The following is a 22,176-nucleotide window of genomic DNA, read 5'->3' as shown; positions in this document are numbered from 1 at the left end:
ACTATAAAGGTAGAGTGTTTGAACTTGTGGTTGTAGAATATTTTGTAACAAAAATGTATTCATGGATTATGTAATGAAAATATATTTCAAAGAATGGTTACATATTTTTAAAGTCATGAGTACAGAGACACAACCTAGAAGACTCGAAGAAGTATTAAGATCTAGCAGATAAATAGGCTAGGTTTTACTTGAACCCAGACTAATCCTCTGTGACCTAGAACTCTACCAATTAGGGCTTTAGAATCACTTGGTAGACCCTCTCCTGGAATGCAGCTTGGAAGGATCAGAGGAGTTGAGAGGGCTTCTAAGTACAGAAGCACAGTCCTCTCCCTCCAGAAATACAACTTCCTGAGCTCTGGGGTCCCAGCTGACCGGCCAGCCTAACCCCAAGGATGGAGACCTCATAAATATGCACTAAAGGTTTCCAAATTAAAAATGGCTTCTTTGACAACATTTCCAATGGCATGAACATCAACATTCCTTTGGGCTATGTCATTGAAGTTCAGCTAAAATGGATAGTATCTCTCTGGGTAGGTGGCTCAGTTGGTTGGAGTGTTGTCTGGTACACGAAAAGGATGCAGGCTCAATTCCCAGCCAGGGTGCATATGGGAGGCAACCGATCAATGTTTCTATCTCATCTCTCTCTCTCTCTCTCTCTCTCTCTCTCTCTCACACACACACACACACACACACACACACACACACACACACACATCAATAAAAATATTCTGGGGTGAAGATTTTTTAAAAATGAAAAATGAAAAAATAAAATGAATAGTACCAAAAGAGGGCCCCACAGCCATTGGCACTTAATGACTTTAGCCAATTGGCTGTAGACAGCATTGGGGTGGGCTCAGGGAAATTAGGCTTTGGAAGTGGAAAGAGGAAGGTGAGAGTACATGACTGAGAGGGCCATACTGCTTGCACAGGCTCTGGGCAGCTGGGGCTGCAGGAGCAGAACAGGAGACAGAGTAGATAAGGACTAATTGTTCCTGAAAATTATGTCGCAAATTTTCCTGATGTGTAAGTGAGCAGAGAACAAGTGACTTCTTCCTGTCTTTGCAGGAACTTGGAAGAGTTATGACATGGCTCTCAAGGGTTCTGATAGAGAACTAGTCTCCATTGAAACCAACCTTGTGGACCTGGTATGGGGGTCAAAGAGACCTCCAGTTCCAAACCAGCCCATTTATTTCCTGCAGGAGAAATTCACAGGTAATTCTGCAAGCCAACTCTCATTCCTAACATGTAGCAACACGGGTCCCTGCTGCTGCTACTTTGGCTGAAAATGTTTTTCCTAAGAAGTAACAAAGCAATGGACCTCGAACCTTCATGTACATTCAAATTGCCTGGGATGCTTGTTTACAATGCAGATTTCTTGGCCTTTTCAAAAGTGAGTCTGAATCAAAAGGTCCTCAGACCATATTTAGAACATGCTAGATAAAGAGTGTTAGGCTTGAAGCAAGAGGGAGCAGGGATGGAGAAAACAAGAAAGTCAGAGAAAGATGAAAAATAACACACTCTTTTGAAGAAAGAAAAAACACGATGTGAGTTGCTTATCTGGTATTGAAGACCAGCTCATAATGAATCATTCAAACCTTGACTTCCAGCCTTCCCGTGATGAGGAATTTAGATTTGCGATTGCTGGGGTTGGGTGAGCTGGGGTGGACAAAATGAGTAAATAAACTTGGGGTAAGTCTGTGGCACAGATTAAGGTTAGGGTTACGGCTGGACCACAAAGGAAAGTTAACTGACCCCAAAAGGTCTGACATCAATAATCTTGACCCTGCTGACACCATGTAAATATGTCATAAAAGAGCACTATACTCTATGATTCTTGTAAGTAGTAACTAAAATCCTGGCAGGATCAGGCTACTGACTCTGAATCAGTTTCTTGGTTACCACATCTCCTACCTTCCCCCCGGGAATCCTGAATGAGCCAATGGACTTGGATTCCTAGGAATATTGGGCAATTTGAGAGGTCCCTTTCCACATGAAGGTCCATGTACTTTTGTTGTTTGGAAAGGAGTCAAAAAGCAGGATGGAAATTTCAAAATAGCAGTCTGATGAAATGAGTTAAAATTGTGTCCAATTTTCTTTGTCCTGTCCATTCTGATGTAACTTGCAGAATCATTCTTTCTGTATCTTGACAGTTTTTAAAGAAACTTGCTATCCAAGGCTATTCAATCAAAAATAAAACTTAATTCATTCAGATAAAGAAGGGCACAGTTATGTCGGGAAGGGGAGGAAGGGATAAAGAGAAAAACCTCCCAGGAACTGGGAGACAATTTGCATGTGTGTTTTTTTTCAATTTGCATGAGTTTTGTCACTTTCCACAAGTGAGGGGAAACTGAGCCATTGTAGGCTGCTAGCCCTCAAGCAAGAGACTCAAAGTTCTTGAGTCTCTAAGGTTATAGAGATGAGAGACTGTTTCTACAGCAACTCATAGGTTTCGAAGGGGTAAAAAGGGCAAAAACATGAAAAGTTAATTACTCAAATATACTTGTATGTATCAAACACTTTAAATTTACTTTCATTATTTGTCTCAAAAATGTCACATTCATAAACCTTGAAAACAATTCTAAGGGAAAGAAGCCAGTCAGGCAACACCCCATATTGTATGGTTCCATTTGTATGAGATATCTAGCAGAGGCAAATTCATTGAGACAGAAAGCAGATCAGTGATTTCTAGTGGCTGGGGGAAGGCGGGAATGAGGAGTGACTGCTGAAAGGCTACAGGGTTTCCTTTGGGGATGATGAAAATATTCCGAAATTAGATAGTGGTGGTGGTTGCACAATCTTGTGAATGTTCTTAAAGCCACTGAATTGTGCACTTTAAAATGGTTAAAAAGACACATTTTATGGTATGTGTATTTTAACACAATAAAATAAAATGAATCATAAAAAGTATCATACCCAAAGCTTTGTTTCTTGTTGAATCATTTTACCTATCTGCATAAAGTTTTTTAATGGCATTAAGTTATTTATGCTAATCTCTGAGCCCAACTAGGACATTATTAAGAGTTTATGACCTTCTGCCAGTAAATTTCTAGCCCTGTGTAGAGGTAAACTCTTTAGACTCTCTCTTTACAGGGAACAAAAATAACACATGAAAACTAAAGTCCTAGAATCAGGATACAAGTGTCCCAGAAAGGAAAACTCTGTGACACTGAGTTTAAGGACAGGTTTAGAAACTGACAATGTTAGCAAGATAGTCCAATGTCTGTACAGATTAAGAGGGTGAGCCATGTACTCAAACGTACTGGGTTCAAATCTCAGCTCTACCCCTTGCCCGCTATAAGGCTCTAGATATGTCACTTTGCCCTAAGACTCTGTAAAATGAGCCAAGTAAGAATTAAAACAAAGTATATGACATGTTTAGCACAGAACTATGGCTGATTAAGCACTGGGGTTACTGCAAGAATGAGGCTTACACATGGCCCAGCCCTATTCCTTTGCCCCTCAAGTAGCACCGCTCTCTTAATCTTGGTTCTGCATGCATATTTTTTATTTATTTTATTTATTTCATTTTAATTGTTGTTCAAGTACAGTTTTCTGCCTTTTACTCCCATCCCAGCCCACCAAAGACACTGCATACATATTTATTGATCAGAAAGTTATACCAGTCTTACTATACCCCAAGACATCATTCCACATGCATTATAAGTATCAATTCAGTGTAAAGGGGGCATACATGGTGATGGAAGGAAACTTGACTTTGGGTGGTGAACACACAATTAAATATACAGATGATGAATTATAGAAGTATATACTTGAAACTTATTTAATTTTATTAGCCAATGTCACCTCAATAAATTCAATAATTTTTTTAAAAAATATGAATTAATTTGATCACCATAACAACCCTAATGATACTATCTTTATGATCCATTCTTATTTTACTCGTGTACAAAATAAGATGCAGAGGTGCTAATTTGCCCAAAAGCACCCAGCCAGTGATGACAGAGCTAGGATTTGAACCCAGATAGTCTGGGTCCAGAGCCCCTATGCCTAACAACTACACAAGTAGAAGTTTGTTTGAAAAAAGAGTTTTACTGCTTTTAAAGAAATGAAAAAGTATTGCCCTAAGAGAGCCTCCTCAGAAAGAGTGTCAAAGAGAAGGTGTATTACTCATGCTTTCTTTGGGCTCCTTTGCTTCTAGGGAGCACCTGGCAGGAGAAAGTATCTAGCATCCGCAGCCAGATGGAGAAACATCCCAAGGCCCCAACTGCTGTGCTTCTGTCAATGCTTGATGAGACAGCCTGTGAGTACAGATTTGCAGACATGTGTGGCACCTGGGTTTCCCTAACCCCCAAGCCCACTGGGCCTTGTAAGCATAGGACTCTTCCCCCAACTACCAGGTACCCACTAGTTCTGAGAGGCCCATGGCCATGGCCTATGGCAGGGGTGTCAAACTCATTTTCACCGGGGGCCATATCAGCTTCGCAATTGTCTTCAAAGGATCAAATGTAATTTCAACTCCTTAATGGTTAAGGAGTAGTTACATTTATACAGCCCTGAAATTATTTTGGCCCTTTGAAGGGGAGTGGGGAGGAGATCATGTCTACTGAATAAGGCAACAAGGAAGCCCAGGGAAAGCTGGGGCCAGCCTCCAGGCCACTGGAGGAATGGCCTGACCACAGTAGCAAAGGCTCCTGTCTCATGAATGGGAAGAATCCTAACAAACACTCCCCAGGAACCCAGCCACCATCCCATGGCACCCACATACCCAGCTTTAGCAGCTAGTGCAGCTCTGTTCTGTCTCTATGTGACTCAAGGCTTCTTTCCTGACCCCAGCTCTATACTTCAGTTAATCTGGGAAACCACTGAAACTATGTGCTGGCTGCTGGCTGGGTATCTGTATTTTTCTGGGACAAAAGGTTCATAACTCTCATCCCTGCTTCAAAGACACACCCACCCACAAATACTAAGAAATATGCAAAGGTAGATGATGCATGTATGCTGCTGGCAACCTCTAGGATGCCTAAGCAAACAGTGCAGCAGTAGCATCAAATGTGCTGGCCTCAGGCAGTTCAGCCTCATAAATGGTCCTCATCATCTTCTTCTCCAGGGCTCTTCAATCTGCGCAGTAGTGACATCCTTTACAACCCCTTCTTCTATTCCTACACACTGCTCACAAACTCTTCCATCAGGTATGCCTTTTCTTTTGCTTGCTGTGGTGGCATTCCTCCAATTTCCACCCCTCTATGCTCCACCACTTACCCCACCCCAATATGCAGTCTCCCTATGACCTTGGAGCTTTTCTTGACCCTTTGCCTCCTATTCCCACCTCCTCCAAATCTGGTGTACTCTGCTCCCTGACCTCCAGAAAAAGGGGCCTCTGGTCCTTTGCATTGTCCTTAGAGACTCTCAGGACCTCCCACCCCGGTCTTGCCTCCCTACCCAGGTTATTTGTAGACAAGAGTCGCATTGACTCCAAGACCTTGCAGTATCTGAACTCCAGCTGTACAGACCCCATGTGTGTGCAACTCGAAAATTACAGCCAAGTCTATGACAAAGTCCAAGCCTATGCCTCAGGGGCCGTGAGGATATGGATTGGGACCAGCAATACTATGTATGCACTCTACAAAGTGATACCTGAGGTGGGTTTGCCAGGCCCCAACCCAAGCCAGGCACTGCCCCACTCTAGCCCTGATAAGTCTCATCTAAAGTGAGGCCACAGCTCCTTGGTCATTTAGGCAGTTGGTTAGTCAACAATGGTGCAGTAAGTCCCCTTTTAGGCCTCCCTAGGAAGAGAAGGAAAAAAACTGGATGTCTACCCACAGAAAATTCAGAGATAGTCAAGGAAGAGAGAGGGAGTACAGCCTGGTAGAGCAGAGGTTTTGAAATAGCCAAACCTGAGCTTGAATCCTGGCTTTGCTCCGAGGTGGCTGTGCAATGACCTTGGACAACTGCTTAGCCAAACTGAGCCTCTGTTACCTCACCTATAAAATGGTGATAAGAGTCCCAACCTCAGAGGAGTTGCTCTTAGGAGCTTCAGAGGAGATAGTGTGTGTAAAACTCAATGCCTCACACACAGCAGGCACTCAATTAATGGCAGATGTTAGGGAATGATATATGCAGGAAACTCATGCTGTCAAAATAGCCCATGACTGGCAGAGACCAGGCTCTGGTATGTCCCAGAGTGCTGGTGGGATCCAGAGGCAGGGAATGATCCAGTGGCAGGAAGGGAGGGAAGATTAAGCTGGCTGTGTAAGACTAGGAAAGACCTGCATAGTCAGAAAGCACATAAGGAAAAGTCATTGCCACCATAGGAATGGGTAAGTCTCCTCTTAGCAGGGCTTTCCAGCTAATCCTTTTCAAATACCACTGTGCCCTGGAAAAGGTTCCCAGGTCTCTTCTTCTCTGCCTATGATAGGATAAAGTTGTAGCAGAAACCTACTCACCAGTGATGATAACCAAGGCGGTGAAAAACAGCAAGGAGCAGGACCTCCTCAGGGACAGCCACGTAAGTCCATGGGCAGGCACAATAGCCTTTTTGGAGCTCCCAGTCTGATGGGTTAGAAAGAAGGCCCTACAGGGGGAGCCTAAAGAAGCCCCTTCACTGAAACAGAAGTGGACACAGAATTCTGGGCATTCACCAGTGCTTTACTCCCTTACTTCCAACATGATACAGTGGTTCAGAACACAGGCCTTAAAGTTAGGATATCAGAGTTCAAACCCCAGGTCCTCCACTTATCTCCTAGCTGGGTGACCTTGGGCAAGTTGCTTCACCTCTCTGGGCCTCATTTGTAAAATGAGGATTATGATAGTAACCTACAGCAGAGGGTTGTTTTGAAGATTAAATAAATGTACATAAATATACAATGTATGTATACTATATAGAATATGTGTATATAAAACACATATATTACAATATAAGTAAAACAGTCATCCCTCGATATCCACAGAAGATTGGTTCCAGGACCTGCTCAGATACCAAAATCTGCAGATGCTCAAGTCCCTTATGTAAAATGGCATAGTATTTGCATATAACCAACACATATCCTCCCATATACTTTAAACAGTCTCTAGATTACTTACAATACCTAATGCAACGCAAATGTGGTATAAATACAGGGTGGGGCAATGGTAAGTTTACAGTTGTGAGTACATGAACACAGAGTGTATTCTTGTACTATTATCTATTAATTATTGTATTATTTCCATAAAAACAATTGTAAACCTACTTTTGCACCATCCTGTAATTGTTATAACTGTATTGTTTAGGGATCAACTTTCTGAAATTTTTTTAAAGATTTTATTTAGTTTTAGAGAGGGAAGGGAGGGAGAAAGAGAGAGAGAGAGAGAGAAACATCAATGTGGGGTTGCTGGGGGCCGTGGCCTGCAACCCAGGTATGTGGCCTGACTGAGAATCAAACCTGCGACACTTTGGTTCGCAGCCCGTGCTCAATCCACTGAGCTATGCCAGTCAAGGCTGAAATTTTTTCAAATATGTTTGATCTATGGCTGGTTGAATCTGTGCATATGGAACCTGTGTCTATGGAAGACTGTATATAATAACTATTAATAAATGATTAATATGTTTAAATATTTTAAATATATTCATTATAAACCCTGACTAGTGTGGCTCAGTGGATTGAATGCTGGCCTGTGAATGGAAAAGTCACTGGTTCACTTCCTAATCAGGGCACATGCCTGGGTTGCAGGCCAGGTCCCTCGTCAGAGGTGTGTAAGAAGCAACCTATCGATGTATCTCTCACATATCAGCGTTTCTCTCCATCTCCTTCTCTCTCCCTCCCCCTTTCTCTAAAAATAAAGTCTTAAAAAATAACTATATTCATTATAATATAAAAATATATAATACATAATCATATATTAAGTAAATGGGTATACACATATACATTTAAATACATATAATGTGTATATATAATTCTATAAATGTGTAATCATCATATATTAGATAAATTATATACATATGAAATTATATGCACATAATTATATTAAATGATATACTTGTATATATATTGCTTTGAGCACCATATGGCACATTTTAAGTGTTAAAATAAGTGTTCACTGTAATGATTTTCTCACCCTGGCAAGAAAATGGCTAACTTTTTTAAATATACCTGTTAAAATAAGGATAAAGCACCTAATTTTAGAAAACTTTTTCTTATGGAAAATCTTAAACATATGTGAAGGTGGAGAAAATAGCATAATGATCCCCATGTAACATCATCAAGCTTCAGCCATCATCAAGTCATGGCCAATCTCATTTTATCTGCAAATCCATATTCCCCTCCTCTACTCCCTGCCTTCTGCTGCTGGGTGACCTTAAAGCAAATCCCAGATATTGTTTATATCCTTTCTTCTGTTAATATATCACTAAGTACCTCTAAATGATAAGGACTATGTAAATTAAACATGACCACCTTGTGATCATATAAACAGTAACAAGAATCCCTTAATATCATCAAATAGCCGGTGAATACCTTGTGTTCTTCAAGTTCAGCTCCCAGAGCAGCCACCTGATCTCGTGGATCCCTAAGCCTTGACTGAGACTTTTCCTCAGCCGTCTTCTCTGCTTGCCCTGCTCCAGGTGCGGGATGCCGTGCCCGTGATCCGCTATTTGGTGTGGCTACAGAAGAACGTGCCCAAAGGCACCGTAAATGAGTTCTCAGGGGCAGAGCGACTGGACAGCTTCCGAGGGTGAAGGACTACAGCTATCCTTTATGGCTGACTATCTTTTATTGTGGGGACGGGGTGGTGGGGTCTTGGTCTCCCTACTTAAGGGGAAGGAAGACCCTCCTTGTATTTGTGGACCTCTTTGGAACAAGGAGTGACAGGTTCTTGGGTGGTCCTGTAGATGGGCATGGGGTGTTGGATGACATTCTCCAGGCCCCAATGGCAATCAGACTTCAAGGGCTACAACCCAACCATGCCCCCTAGTGTCTGCTTCAGGCACGGGCCGTTTTCCCTGGGGGAAGCTTGTTCAGGTTTATTGGCCTCTGGGTAACTTGAGGATATCAACTTGAGGAGGGAGATTTCCTGAGGACATGTTTGGCCCAGGCCATAGGCAGACTGTAGGTTTGAGGTGTAAGATGCAGCTCCTGGGCTGGAGAAGTTTTTAAATCCAGGGAACTAGTTTCTTCACTCTTGCTTTACCACGAACACACTGTGAGTCATAGAGGCCTTGGTTTCCCCATCTGTAAAATGGAGGTGGAGGAAGAATAACTGGTGTCTATAGTTCTTCCATCTCTAACCTTGAGTGCTCTGTAAGTGACAAGTCAGGGTTTGGGGAGATTGAACCAAAAGGTGAGGCTGGGAGTCTGGCAGAGGTAGGTGAGGCTGGGAGTCTGGCAGAGGTAGATGCAGCTGTGACCTTCATTTACCCTAGTTAGGTATGAATGGGTTCATTTATTGACTATTCCTGTCTTTCACTTTTCAGGGAAGAAGACTTCTTTTCTGGACCCAGTTTTGAAACCATCTCTGCTAGTGGTCTAAATGCTGCCATGGCCCACTACAGGTACTTGAAGAGAAAGAATTTTCTAGGGCTCTGTGGGGGGAATCCCAGAGTATGTGCAAGGGGTATGGAGGTAGAGGAGGGAATGATCTAGGACCTGAGTCCATATTAAAGTTTTGAGGCTTTTAGCACCGTGGAGGTTAGGGGTGGGGAGTGGAGTTCAATGGATGAGTTGGGAGTCCCTGGAATTAAAAGGCCTGAGCAATTTCCCCCCAAGAGGCTGGAACTTTGAGTGCTTATAGCTAACGGATCTGGAAGGGATGCAAGACTGTTGATGGATGCTTTTCCTTGGTGTCCTGTGAGTTATTTACATTAGCTAATTTTTAAAGCTCACAAACACATGGGGAGAAAAGCCTGCTCACTCATTCTGAACCAACTAAGGGGGGCCCAAGATGTAGGCTGGCCAGTTGTTTGGCTCCATAGGGGGAAAAACCTGTAGGCCTACTCGATGAAATTTTGGGGATCAAGCTGTCCAAACACCTCAACCTGGCACAGGCGCAGCAAGCATAGGTCAGATACCCTCCAAGAGCTGGCTTGGCCTATCCCATAATTCCTTCCCCTGGCATCTCACAAGCCCTCATCTGTCTTGGCCTAGGTAGGAACTCCTTGGCCCTACAAAGCCTTGCTCCCCACTCCCATCCTTGGGTACCCTTCTTTTCTGCACCCTGGCTTTTCAGAGCCCTCTGCTCTAGGACACAGCAAGAAGTTAGAGAGAGTCCAGACCTGGCTCCCTCCCAGCTTTATGCTGTGGCCTTTTGCATCCCCCTTCACTTCTGCAGACTGGTTTCTCCTTATATAAAAAGAGATGACTACAGTGGGTGTTTTCTATCTCTCAGCTCCCACATTCTGGGCATTCCTTCTATCCTCCCTGGAGACCAGGACCTTGTTTGTGAAGTGCAATATAAACAGATACATGCTGAGGACATATGTGGCAGAAGCTGAGAACTTTCCTAGGGGTCCTTTTGGAGACTGACTTCTCCAAAGGAGTCTAACTCCCAGGGGTGAGAGGGAATTCTTCTGCTTTCATTCAGTATCCCCACCCCACCCAGCACAGAGATAGGCTGCTCCTTTTCTCAGTATCTCTCCCCTTCTTAGCCCAACCAAGGAAGTACACCGCAATCTGTCCTCAAATGAGATGTACCTGGTGGATTCTGGGGGACAATACTGGTAAGTAGCTTCCACCATGCCCTGGCCCAGCTATCTCAATGCAGACACCCTGGGCTGGTCAAAAGCTGGCCAAAGCTGTCCCTTCCTAGGCACAGATTCTTCATCTGAGAAAGGAGAGACCTGCATTGAATGAGCCCATTTTTATACTTGGAGAAGGGGCTGTGTACAGTAGGAAACATACAGAGACCAAAACAGTGGGGTTGTGCATGCAGCACCTCAGTGGGAAGCAGGAAAAGACTCCTCTTGCTCAAATAAAATGTTTTAAGCCCAAATATTATTACACAGTCTGAACAGTCATATTTAGCAGCCCTGTCTGGCTGCACAAACAGTATACCCATACTCTCACACATTCATGCACACCCTGGACACAGCCCCTACACCTCCAGTGCCATATATTCTCTTCAGCCCCCTTCCCTCCCAATTGGATGGGTGAGATGACTATGTCAGTGAGTGGAGTCAGAATTGAGCCTCTGAAAGCAACAGATAGGCAAGAAAAGCAACCTCAGGGGACACCTGAGGCACAGTTGAGACAGGGCACACCCATCAGCATAGATATGTGTCTGTGAGTAGAAATGTGTGTATGCTCCTCTGAGTGCATGCAAAACCACATGTAGGGCATGCACAACCTCCTATGTAAGAGGGTGCTGTCCCCCAGCACCAGGATTCTACAATCTGTGTGTCCACCTATGTGCTATCATTTAAATTATTAAAGAACCATAAAGTGAATAACATCCCTTTAGATGTTTTACCCCTACACAATGCACAACCAGAAAACCCAGATATGATGTCCATGCAGAATAGGCTAACCCCATTGCGTCCAAATATGTGACCAATCATTCACACAAGAGCTGAGCTGAGAAGAGCTGGGAGAATTTCCCTTCTGATCCTAGGAAGTAAGTAGACTGTGGGAAGCTTGGATGTGGGTGGGGAAGAAGGGGTGCTAGAACTGATGGAAGAGTAAGGAATAATTTTGAACAGTTTGCCATCCTCTATCCTGTAGAAATGGTGAATGTGCTAATGACAAAGACACTTGGCATGTTCTAAGTACAGCTCTAGGAACCAGCACAGCAAGCACTCAGCCTAGCAGCCTTTCTTACTCACCAGTGTGGCTCTTTGTGTACTGGATACAGCCAATGTGCAAAGGGGAAGTGAATTTGTAGGGCACTGTTGGATTGGGGTATACTCAGAACAGGGTGAGGCCAGGGAAATAGTCACCTCACTTTTTCTCTCCTTCTGAGGAAATCTGCCACACCCTGTGACCTGTTCCCAATGAGGAGTCCCCAGGGCTCTGGGACCATTTCTCCATTCCCCCTCCCCCAGGGGTAGCCACATGGGCCATACTGAGAGAACAGCTGCAGCTAGGGTTGAAAGTCAGACTTTTTGCCTTCTGGTGTCTGGCTTCAATTCACCAGGACTCTGAGAAAATTCCTGGGTCAGATCCATGTTTACAATGGAGCAAATATGTGGAGAGTGAGTGAGTGCTTGCTGCAGGTCTGGCCTCACTAAGGCTCAGAGAGGGACATGGCCTCCTGGCCTCAACTGCCTCATCTGTGAAATGGAGATATCAGGGAGAGATAATCTCCCTTCACAGTGAGCTGCCAGAAGTATTCTATAGATGGTAAATAACTATCTGAGTGTGTGTGTTATGCTTGCTCTGTTCCTCAGTTCCCCCATCTATAAAAATTGGACAATCCCCCCATTTCGATCAAAACCTGCAAGAACCCTGCTTTTAGAGTCAGCCTGACCCAAGCAAACCAAAGTTTACAAACAGCCAAAATGGGGAGGGAGGCATGGATTTAGAGTATGTTTGTGGGAAATCAAGATTGCCTGAAAATATAGTGATTTGCACCTGATAACTTTGCAGAGAGCCTTCACGCATAAATGCTGAAAATGAGCATTTCACGATGGAAGCCATCTTCTTCCTTTCACCTCCCACCCCACCCCTGCCCCAGCCCTGCCACTCAAATCCCCATGAAAATCACACAGGAAACACACAGCCATGATCCCTACTCCGAGGTATTAGCAGAGCTGGACATGTTGATTTTCCTTTTACACAGGGATGGAACCACAGACATCACCAGGACAGTCCATTGGGGCACCCCCTCTGCTTTCCAAAAGGTAAACATTTCCTCTACCCACCCTCATTCAAGGGACACCCAAGAAATCACTCTAGTAACAGCCCTTTCATTTTATAAAATCTAAAACTGAAGACCAGAGAGGTTAATAATTTCCCCCTGTTCACATAGCAAGTTAGTACCACAAAACCCAGTACTCCCAGGTACTTCCCCAGAGATGTTTCAAGCCATGAACAAAACTTCACAATCTATGTGGCTACTTGTGCACTGTCATTGAAATTAGTACATAACCATGATGTAAATGGCATTCGTTTAGATGTGCCCAAGTTTATCATCATTCCACTTCAGTAAATCAATGAACAAATATTTACTTGGTGCTGTGTGCCTAGCCCCTGTGCTCAGCAGAAAGGAGGAAGAAAGACATTCCAGGAAGAGAAATGGCTCAAGCAAAGTCTCAGAGGTAGAAAGGAGCTGTAGCTTTTCAGGAGGTAGTGAGGGCTCATCTGCCTGGTGCAGAAGCTGGGACCTCATCTATGTGCACTAGGGGCCTCTGGGAAATGTAGGGTACAGGGAGCTGCATTCATGCATTCAGCAAGTAGACTATGGCTCAGGCATTGTGCTGGAAACAGAGAAAAAGCCAACACTGGTTAGGCCTCAAGGAGCTCAGTTTGGTGGGTTAAGTCCACTGCCCCAAATTGCCTGAGATGAAAAGCCCATGTGTGTGGTGTGAGTAGGACTCACCATGTTGCCACAGGGAGTAACCAGGAAAAGAGGCTGCTGTCAGCCTACTTTTCTTTCTTTTTTTTTTAAGATTTTATTAATTTATTTTTAGAGAGGGAAGGGAGGGAGATAGAGAGAGAGAAACATCAATGTGCGGTTGCTGGGGGTTATGGCCTGCAACCCAGGCATGTACCCTGGCTGGGAATCGAACCTGGAACACTTTGGTTCCCAGCCCGTGCTCAATCCACTGAGCTACACCAGCCAGGGCTTCCTTTTTCCACACAGTAAACAGCCCTGAGCAAACAAGGCTGACTTGCCAAATTATCAGACCCCAACCCAAACTTAAAATCTTAAGAAAACTAGATGATTATGATAATGGTAATAAGGACACTGACTTCAGTTTGAGTATTTACTCTGGAACACCTTATGTACATGAGTCTCCCTACTCCTCCCAGCAACATTATGAACTGGTACTATGACTGTCCTATTATAGATGATTAAAGTGAGGCACAGAGAGGTTAAAGTTGCTTGCTCAAGGTCTCAGAATTTGTGAGTAGCGAAATCAGGATTCCAACTCAAGGAGTTTGCTTTCCAAGCCCCTGCTGTCACTGCCTCAGCTCACCATTATTTACAAGTATACAGTGGACCAGCCAAAGAGAACTGCATGGACCAAGTCCCATCTTTGGGCAGATCCCCCTTAGCCTCCTCTGGCCATCTTTCAGAGCCTATGTGACCAAACATGAACATACACCTCCCTCAAAACAACTGCCCTCCCCACAGGCCTAGGCCCACATACCTGCATATATGCACAGTCCAAGCACATGGAAACTCTCAGGTTCTCCCTCTTGTGTGCCACATCACTTCTCCCTCTCTCTCATCAGGAGGCGTACACCCGTGTGTTGATGGGAAATATTGATCTGTCCAGACTCATCTTTCCTGCTGATACGTCAGGTAGGTTTCTGAGACCAGCCTGGACCCAGAGTCTTAGGCACTGATTTCATTAGACCCAGACCACCACCCTGGGGAGGCTGGTGAGGCAGGGATTGTTATACCATCATCCCATATACTGTATAGATTAAAAAATCCAGCCTAGAGAAATAAAGTGATTTGCCCAAGGCTGCACAGAGGGTCAGTAGGGGAACCAGGGCTTGAACCCAAGCCTCCTGCCTCTTAATCTAAGGGTAGCTCAGTTTGGAGAGGATTCCTGGAGGAAATATCTTGATGAATGGGGGAGAAATTGTAGTAGAGTCATGAGCCCAAGTAATGGGAAAAATATAAGGTGTGCTGGAGATAGTACATGCTTACCTGCCTCTCAGCAGCCCCTCTCCACAGGCATCCTGGTAGTTGGCTTTGAAACAAGAAAGCAAGAAGGAGCAAGGTGAACCCCAGTCGGCAAGTCTGGGGTCTAGCCAACTAACTGGGGGCCATCTTTCTTCTAGGACTAAAGTTGGAAGCCTTTGCACGCAAAGCCTTGTGGGATGTTGGACTCAATTATGGTCATGGGACAGGCCATGGCATTGGCAACTTCCTGGGTGTGCACGAGTGTAGGTATCTCCTCAACACTCCCCAAGGCTCCCCTTTTTTCTGGACATGGTACAGGCTTTCACAGGTATGAAAATGACCAAGATCCTTAGAGATGCAGTGATCTGCCCAAGTTTACTCAGCTGGTGGGAGGTGATTCTCCTAAGGGTAAGTGAGAAATGCTGGCAGCTGGCCAATCCTGCTGCCTGCCTGGCATCTGGGAAGTCCCCAGAAAGAGGAGTAGCAGGTCTATACCTAGTGGCTGACTAAAACGGAGCCTTCAGAAATAAAAAGCCAGGGCCAACTTTGTCTGTACAAGTCCCAAGTACATAGTGATATGGTGGACAAGTGCGCCTAGAGGAGCTCAGGTCTCCCCAGTTACCTGCTGTTCCCTGGAGTCTGCTAGTTTCCAAGCTGGTGAGTACTAGAGAGCTGACACTTTACCTATATCTCCCTTTCCAGGGCCAGTGGGATTCCAGTCCAGCAGCATTACTATGAGCAAGGGCATGTTCACTTCCATCGGTATGACTCTCAGGCTCCTCCACCCATCCTCACCCTAAGACTAAGCCAGGACTGCAGTCTAGGGTGAATAATGGGCACAGGCACACCTGTGCTCCACTGCTGCCCTCCTTCTCTATTCCTCACTTCTAGTCCTTAATGGATTGTCCCACCCTAATCCCAGGCCCCTTCAGTCCATATCCTCATTTTGCTCTTGGGAGTTGTTTCCCACCTGTAAATCCAAACTATAGTCTTTAGTAAAATGCTAGGGTAACATAACAGTGTGACACAAGGATATGGGGGTACCTTCAGGACCTAACTGGGCCCCGAAGTCTTCCCCACTGGGCTACAAAGGAGGGTGGGGAGGCTGAAGCCCAGCAGGTTGCCTCCGGGTAGCCAATGAACATCTAACAAGTGGTGGGTTGCCCCCCTGCCCCCGCCACCAGCCGAAGGCATCCAGGCAACCAGCCTCTGTAGCCACTCCTCAATTGGTACAGAGAGCCTGGGCTCGAGTCCTCCCCCTGTTTAATGGCACCAGTGTCTCTGTGTCTCCCAGAACCTGGTTACTATCAGGATGGTGAATTTGGGATCCGCCTTGAAGATGTGGCCCTTGTGGTAGAAGCAAAGACCAAGGTAAACTGCCACTGAGATGGGCTGCAGGTTTAAACAGCATGGCAGTGACTTTGGGCTGTGTGTATGTATTGGGTGGGGAAGGCATACAGAAGGGCAAAGGAGAAGGGCATTTGAATATGTAGACATGAATCTACTTGGAGTCTTCCTCAGCTCCAGAAAAATTCCATAAATCCGAGTCTCTCAAACCTATTTGCATATTAGAATATTAGAATCATCTAGAGAGAATTCTTTTTTTTAATGCCAATGCCCAGATCCTACTCCAGACCAAATGAATCAGTATTCCTGCCCTAAATCATTGGTTCTCAATGCACATAATATTCACCAGGAGAGTTTGTTAGGAGTAACAATTCCAAATAATAGCAACCAACAAGATAAAATACCTAGGTACAACCTTAAAAAACTTACATGAAAGAAATTTCTATTCAGGGACATAAAAAAAAGATTTAAGTAAATGATGCTGTCTGGAAAGAAACCTCAATATTATGATGTCATTTCTCTCTAAATTAATCTGTAAATTCAAGCCAACCTCAATTTCAGCAGTACTACTAGCTGGGTGTCCTTGTAACTTTACAAAATGATATTAAAGTTTATTTGTAAAAATGAACATAAAAGGAACTACATAGCCCTGACTGGTGTGGCTCAGTTGGTTGGGCTTCGTCCCATAAAGTGAAAGGTCACTGCTTTGATTCCCAGACAGGACACATGCCTGCCTAGGTTGGGGGTTCGGTCCCTGGTCAGGGAGTGTACAAGAGGCAAGTGGTCAATGTTTCTCTCTGATATTGATGTTTGTCTCTCTCTTTTTTCCTCCTTTCCTCTCTCTCTAAAAAAAATAAATAAACTTTAAAAATATAGCTAATTAGCTAGGAAAATTCTTAAAACAAAGAGCAAAAAAGGAAGCTAGCCTTGTCAGATATTAGCACATGCTATGAAGCTACCATAAATAAAACAGTGTGACACTGGAGACTAGAGAGGCAGGTATGACAAAGGAACACAAGAAGTAGCCCAGAAATAGATCTGCTAATATTCATAAGTAAAATGGAAATTTAGTTTACAATAAAACTGGCATTTTAAAACAGTAAAGAATAGAAAAATTGTTTAATAAATGGAAGGGAGAACAAATAGCTAAATTTGTTCAAAATTCCCCATTTGGGAATGGGGATTAAACCAAAGAACCTCACTATTATACTAAAATAAAATTCCAAATGAATCAAGGTTTAAATGTGAATCCATAAAAGATCTAGAAGAAAATTTATGTGAATTCATTTTTAATCCTAAGGTGGAAAAGTATCTTTCTATGTAAGACCCAGAAGCCATGAAGAAAAAGATTGATAATTCTCACTAAATCAAATAAAAAAACATCCATATGGAAACAATACTATAGTCAAAAGATGTATCACAAACACAGCAAATGTGTCATAAAAAGGGTGAATGTCCTTTTACTACCATCTTTTACAAATCAATAAGACAAAAAAAATAGGGAGAATGGGAAAAAATGGGCAAAGGACATGAAGAAGCAACTCACTAAGATCAACACAGGTGATCTGTAAATGTGAAAAGATCTCAATTTAATTTTTAAAGAGATACAAATTAAAACAATGGAATGTCATGTTTCACCTATATGATTGGGGAAAAAATGACACTTTGATGATACCCAGTGCTGGTGGGTTTGTGGGAAACAGATACTCCCATACACTTCTGGGGGAAGTACAAATTGGTTCAACCTTTCTGAAGGGCAGTTTGACAATATCTATCAAAATTCCTATTAAAAACACCTATACTTTTTGTCTCAGTATTCCCTCTTCCAGATATATAACTTCTGGATATAGTCACAAAAGGTCACCAAAATGTTTCTATACAATGACATTGACTGTAGCATCAATGGTAATAGTTTAAAGAGTAGAAACTAGTCTAAATATCTATCACTGATTAAATAAATCATGATCTACATAATATAGTTCCTTACATTGCCCTTAAAAAGAACAAGTTGCAACTCTCTGCTAATATGGAGTGGTCTCCTAGGTTTACTATTGATGTACGTTGGGTAAGAGAATGCACTGAGTAGTATATGATAGGGCCCATTTTGCACGAATTTAAATATATATATACACATACACTGTATATGCCTAAAATGTTTTCAGGAAGAAAAGTGCACAAGCAGGAGACTTTCAAATTTTATTGGGTACCCTTTTATACTTTGAATCTTCTAAACACATACATGCAAAAGAGCTCTGTAAGAGGTGAACATTATGGGCTATTTTTCTTCTTTATACTTATCTCTATAGATACATACATCAATAGATACATAGACTAAAATATGGATAGAGATACATACATACAGATAGAGATTAGATAAATGGGTATAAAATCTAATACTTATCTTTAAATTATTTAATTGTGTATTCCCAACCCTCTCCTAGAGATTTGCACTCCAGTGGTCTTGGAGGTTGGGTCCCAGAATCTACACATCTAACAATGTCCCTAGGTGCCGTGTGGATGCATACACTTTTGAGAAATACAAACCTAAGTCTAAATTTAGGAGTCAGGAGAGAAGCACTAAAGATAGAGTGCTGAGTGGTAGAGACCCAAGGCCTCCCCTGAGTCTTGGGTTTAATAAGGGTCAGTTCGTCGTGCCTGTGGCTTCTGGGTGGCGTGTTCTAGCCCACCCTTCAGCCTAGCTCCTCCTCACTTACTTTCTGCTTTCCCATCTTCCCTGTGGCCTCCCAGTATCCAGGAACCTACCTGACCTTTGAAGTGGTGTCCTTTGTGCCTTATGACCGGAACCTCATTGATGTCAGCCTGCTGTCCTCGGAGCAAGTGAGTGCCCCTCAGCACTGGCTACCCTTCAGCTTCTGAACCACTGGCTGTCTTCTCTACCCTGAGTTTCTCTGGCCTTTGCTCCCCTTACCCAAAGACCCTCTGTCCCTTCCTTTTTGCTGAGAGGGTCCACACTGATGGCACCAGTAGGTGTACACTGAGGTATTCCTTCCTCACTTACCAGAGACCCCAGGGGTTCTAGAACTCTCCAGTCAGATCAGCCTGCCCAACCCTATGTAGTAAACTCCTGGGGAATCTGAGACTGGGTTTTTGGACTCGGCCATCTCAAGTCCTAGACCTAAAATCAATCCTTTCCCCTCTCTGGGCCACAGAACCCTCTTTTCTAAAATGGGATAATAATGCCTGCCCTACTTACTCTCATTCCCATGCCTGAAATTCACTCCCCCCTCCACCCATACCCAATGAAAGTCACTATGACATTAAATAGACACTGCGTCAAACTGCCTCTAAAAATCTCCAGAAAACACCTGTAGCCTGATGGTGGCTGAGGAATCGGGAGTGAAACACCAAAGGTGGAGTGCTAAGTGCATAAGTGCATAGATTTGGGGATCTATGGGGTACCTATGGTTAGCTGGGCCAAGGTGGGCAGTTGGACTACTACAGCAAGGGACTAGATGGCACCAAGACCTCACCTGTTGGCAGTTCACCCTGTGAAACACTTCATCCCTCCTACCCTTTGCAGCTCCAGTACCTGAACCGCTATTACCAGACCATCCGTGAGAAGGTGGGCCCCGAGCTACAGCGGCGCAAGCTGCTGGAAGAATTCGAGTGGCTGCAGCAGCACACAGAGCCCCTGTCTGCAGGTGCACCATGCACCACCTTCTTGGCCTCTCTGTTGGCAGTCTCCACTCTTGTCATTCTCAACTGGAGTGTCTAGAGGCCTAGGATTCCCCCACTAACCCTCTCGCTCAGCTTCCTTCATCCTGTACCATCCATGCCTCAAGAACTTCTGCTTAGCCCATTGCCTGGAAACCTTTGCCCTTAGTCTCCTTCTCCAGAATCAAGTCCCAAGGACTGAGGGGTTCTTGGGCCCAGGCAGGTTCACCCTAGGCTCCCCATCCTGGGATTGAAGGCCAACTAGTGCCTTTCCTCAAGTAAGCCCAGTAGATCTAACCTATAACCTGGCAGACCCTATTGCTACGGCCTCCCAAAGACCAATATAGGGCAGTACCTTTCCCCCAGGTATCCCAGGGCCCTGGAACAGCCCCACCTTAAAACCACCAGAGCTGTTGTCTCACACTGACTCCTAACGCCTTGGTCTTCCCACACTCTTGAGGCTGCCTCTGGCCATCCCGACTGGTCCTTGGTCCTACTATGAACTTCTGGTTACTGCCCATAAGTTGAAGGAACAAGGGCTGCTTCCAGGCTTCCTACTTGGCCTGTAGAGAGAAAGGAAGGGAGGGTGGTTGAATTCTCCAGTGCCATACTACCACTCCAGGGTCAGAAAGACCAGCCAGGGAGGGGTCATGTATACCAGTCCTTCACCCAACATGTGAACCCATTGCTCCTAAACCTTAGGTGGGCTCCATGCCAAGTGACAAGATATGGAGTTAAGCCATAGGAATTTGGCCATGGGGCAGGAGGGAATGCAAAAAGCCCTGTGGAACATGACCCTACCCAAATGCGGGAACAGCCTGAACAGTGACGCTGAATTACTATCTCACATTTCCTGACATGTGGGAGCCCTTTTAACTTTCCAAAGTGCAGCCACAGTGACAGTACTGTTAAATCCTTTAGCATCCTTGGAAGAACATTAACCAATGTGGTCAGTGTCTGGTTTCCCCATTTTGCATATAGGAAAACTGAACTCCAGACAGGTTGGGGCATGGTGGAACCAGAATTGTCTGGCAGTCCAGTTCTTTTGGCCTTTGGCACCAGGGAGAATCACTTAGCCTACCTCCCAGACCCTTCCTGGTCTCTGAGCCCATTGTTGGGGCAAGGGAGAGTTTTCTCTGGCCAGCCCAGCCCAGCCCAGCCGTTAGCCACCTGGGCTTGCATCCTGCTAGATACTTAAAACAATCTGACAACGAAGCCTGCCTTTGGGTTTTGCATTGTGTCTGTTGTGTTGCTGAAGACTGCTGTTACTGTGGCTTTTGTGGTAGGGGAGGAAGGGGAGGGGGTGAGGTGGGGGTGGGGTTGTGAGGCTCCCAGAAGCTCAGCTGAGGAGCACATGTACTTGAGAATGTGTATGTAAGCATGCGTACAGTGTTCCTGTGTTTGCATGCATGCCACGCCCAGCCAACCACCTCCTGTGCTAAAGGTCTTGGAGCCTTATAGAGGGGATGGAGGGGAGCCTTACATTGGGGTACTTGTCAAATGTGGTCCAGGAAAGTTGGGATCACCACTTTTGCTTAGAGGAGCATAGTCAGAGGGAGAAGAGAACCAAGTTTCTGAGGCAGAGTGCTAGGCAAAGGCACCAGGCAGAGGATTCCTCGAGTTTGGGACCATCAGGCCTAGTTTGCCTGTGACAGTTATCACCAGCGATGCTTGCATCCAAAGGCCCCAGCTCTGAGCCATCCTCACTGACATCCTCTACTACCCAACAGTAGGCCTCTGTTGGCTGAGTCATTTGTTCCCTCACATTCTCACCCCACAAAGACAGCTACTAATGATAAAATTAAAGGTACCACCACCATCATCATTATCATCCATGCTACCATCTACTGAGTGTTTAGTACGTACCAGGAACCCCGCTTTACATGCATTCTTTTTAAAAATTTATTTCATTGTGGTAAGAAGACTAAATGTGAGATCTACTTTCTTAATAAGTGTACACTATTTCATTTTTTCACTTAATTCCTGCCTGTGAGAAGGTTCTATTATTGTTCCCACATTAAAAGAGAGGCTTATAGAGATTAACCAACTTGCTCAAGGTCACCCATCAAGGAAATGAAAAAAGTAGGATTCAAACCAGTCCAATTACTCTAGAACTCATTCTAGAAAAAGGCAAGGAGTATGCTCCCAACCTTTTATGGATGAGAAAACAGAGGCTCAACCAAGATCACACAGCTGAAGAGCTACAACTCAGACCCAACTGGTGTTCTCCACACTATGCTGCTTCCTTAGGACCTTCCCCTCCCAGGCCTTTACCTTTGGGCCCTGACATTTTCTCCTGTGATTCTGGCTGGCTATGGGCAGCAGGAAGGCCCTTGGTATCTAACCAAGACCCACTCCCAGGCCTTTCAGCCCACAGGGGCTCACATGCTCCATTTCCTCCCCTTCCTAGGGTTCTGCCTTGTCTCTACC

The 22,176-nt window shown here is 44.5% G+C and overlaps 1 protein-coding gene across 1 annotated transcript in view; it reads left to right on the top strand.

Annotated features, from left to right (window-relative positions):
• The window catches only part of XPNPEP2 (X-prolyl aminopeptidase 2), a 28,006-nt gene extending 7,045 nt beyond the window's left edge, over positions 1 to 20,961 (top strand). Inside the window, exons 7-21 of the mRNA XM_045852317.1 lie at positions 1,066 to 1,212; positions 4,160 to 4,261; positions 5,069 to 5,150; positions 5,405 to 5,600; positions 6,377 to 6,466; positions 8,558 to 8,667; positions 9,407 to 9,484; positions 10,577 to 10,648; positions 12,706 to 12,766; positions 14,325 to 14,394; positions 14,883 to 14,987; positions 15,427 to 15,486; positions 16,019 to 16,095; positions 18,820 to 18,909; positions 19,613 to 20,961. Of these exons, the coding sequence (XP_045708273.1) occupies positions 1,066 to 1,212; positions 4,160 to 4,261; positions 5,069 to 5,150; positions 5,405 to 5,600; positions 6,377 to 6,466; positions 8,558 to 8,667; positions 9,407 to 9,484; positions 10,577 to 10,648; positions 12,706 to 12,766; positions 14,325 to 14,394; positions 14,883 to 14,987; positions 15,427 to 15,486; positions 16,019 to 16,095; positions 18,820 to 18,909; positions 19,613 to 19,807 (1,535 nt within the window). The 3' untranslated portion in view covers positions 19,808 to 20,961. The remainder of the gene's footprint in view (positions 1 to 1,065; positions 1,213 to 4,159; positions 4,262 to 5,068; positions 5,151 to 5,404; positions 5,601 to 6,376; positions 6,467 to 8,557; positions 8,668 to 9,406; positions 9,485 to 10,576; positions 10,649 to 12,705; positions 12,767 to 14,324; positions 14,395 to 14,882; positions 14,988 to 15,426; positions 15,487 to 16,018; positions 16,096 to 18,819; positions 18,910 to 19,612) is intronic.
• Positions 20,962 to 22,176: the final 1,215 nt, after the last annotated feature.

This window comes from Phyllostomus hastatus, unplaced genomic scaffold (assembly GCF_019186645.2).
Source record: "Phyllostomus hastatus isolate PE091 unplaced genomic scaffold, TTU_PhHast_1.1 phas_contig_90, whole genome shotgun sequence".
NCBI lineage: Eukaryota > Metazoa > Chordata > Mammalia > Chiroptera > Phyllostomidae > Phyllostomus > Phyllostomus hastatus.
Note: the sequence above shows the minus strand (reverse complement) of the source record. Positions and strands in the feature narration are given on the sequence as shown.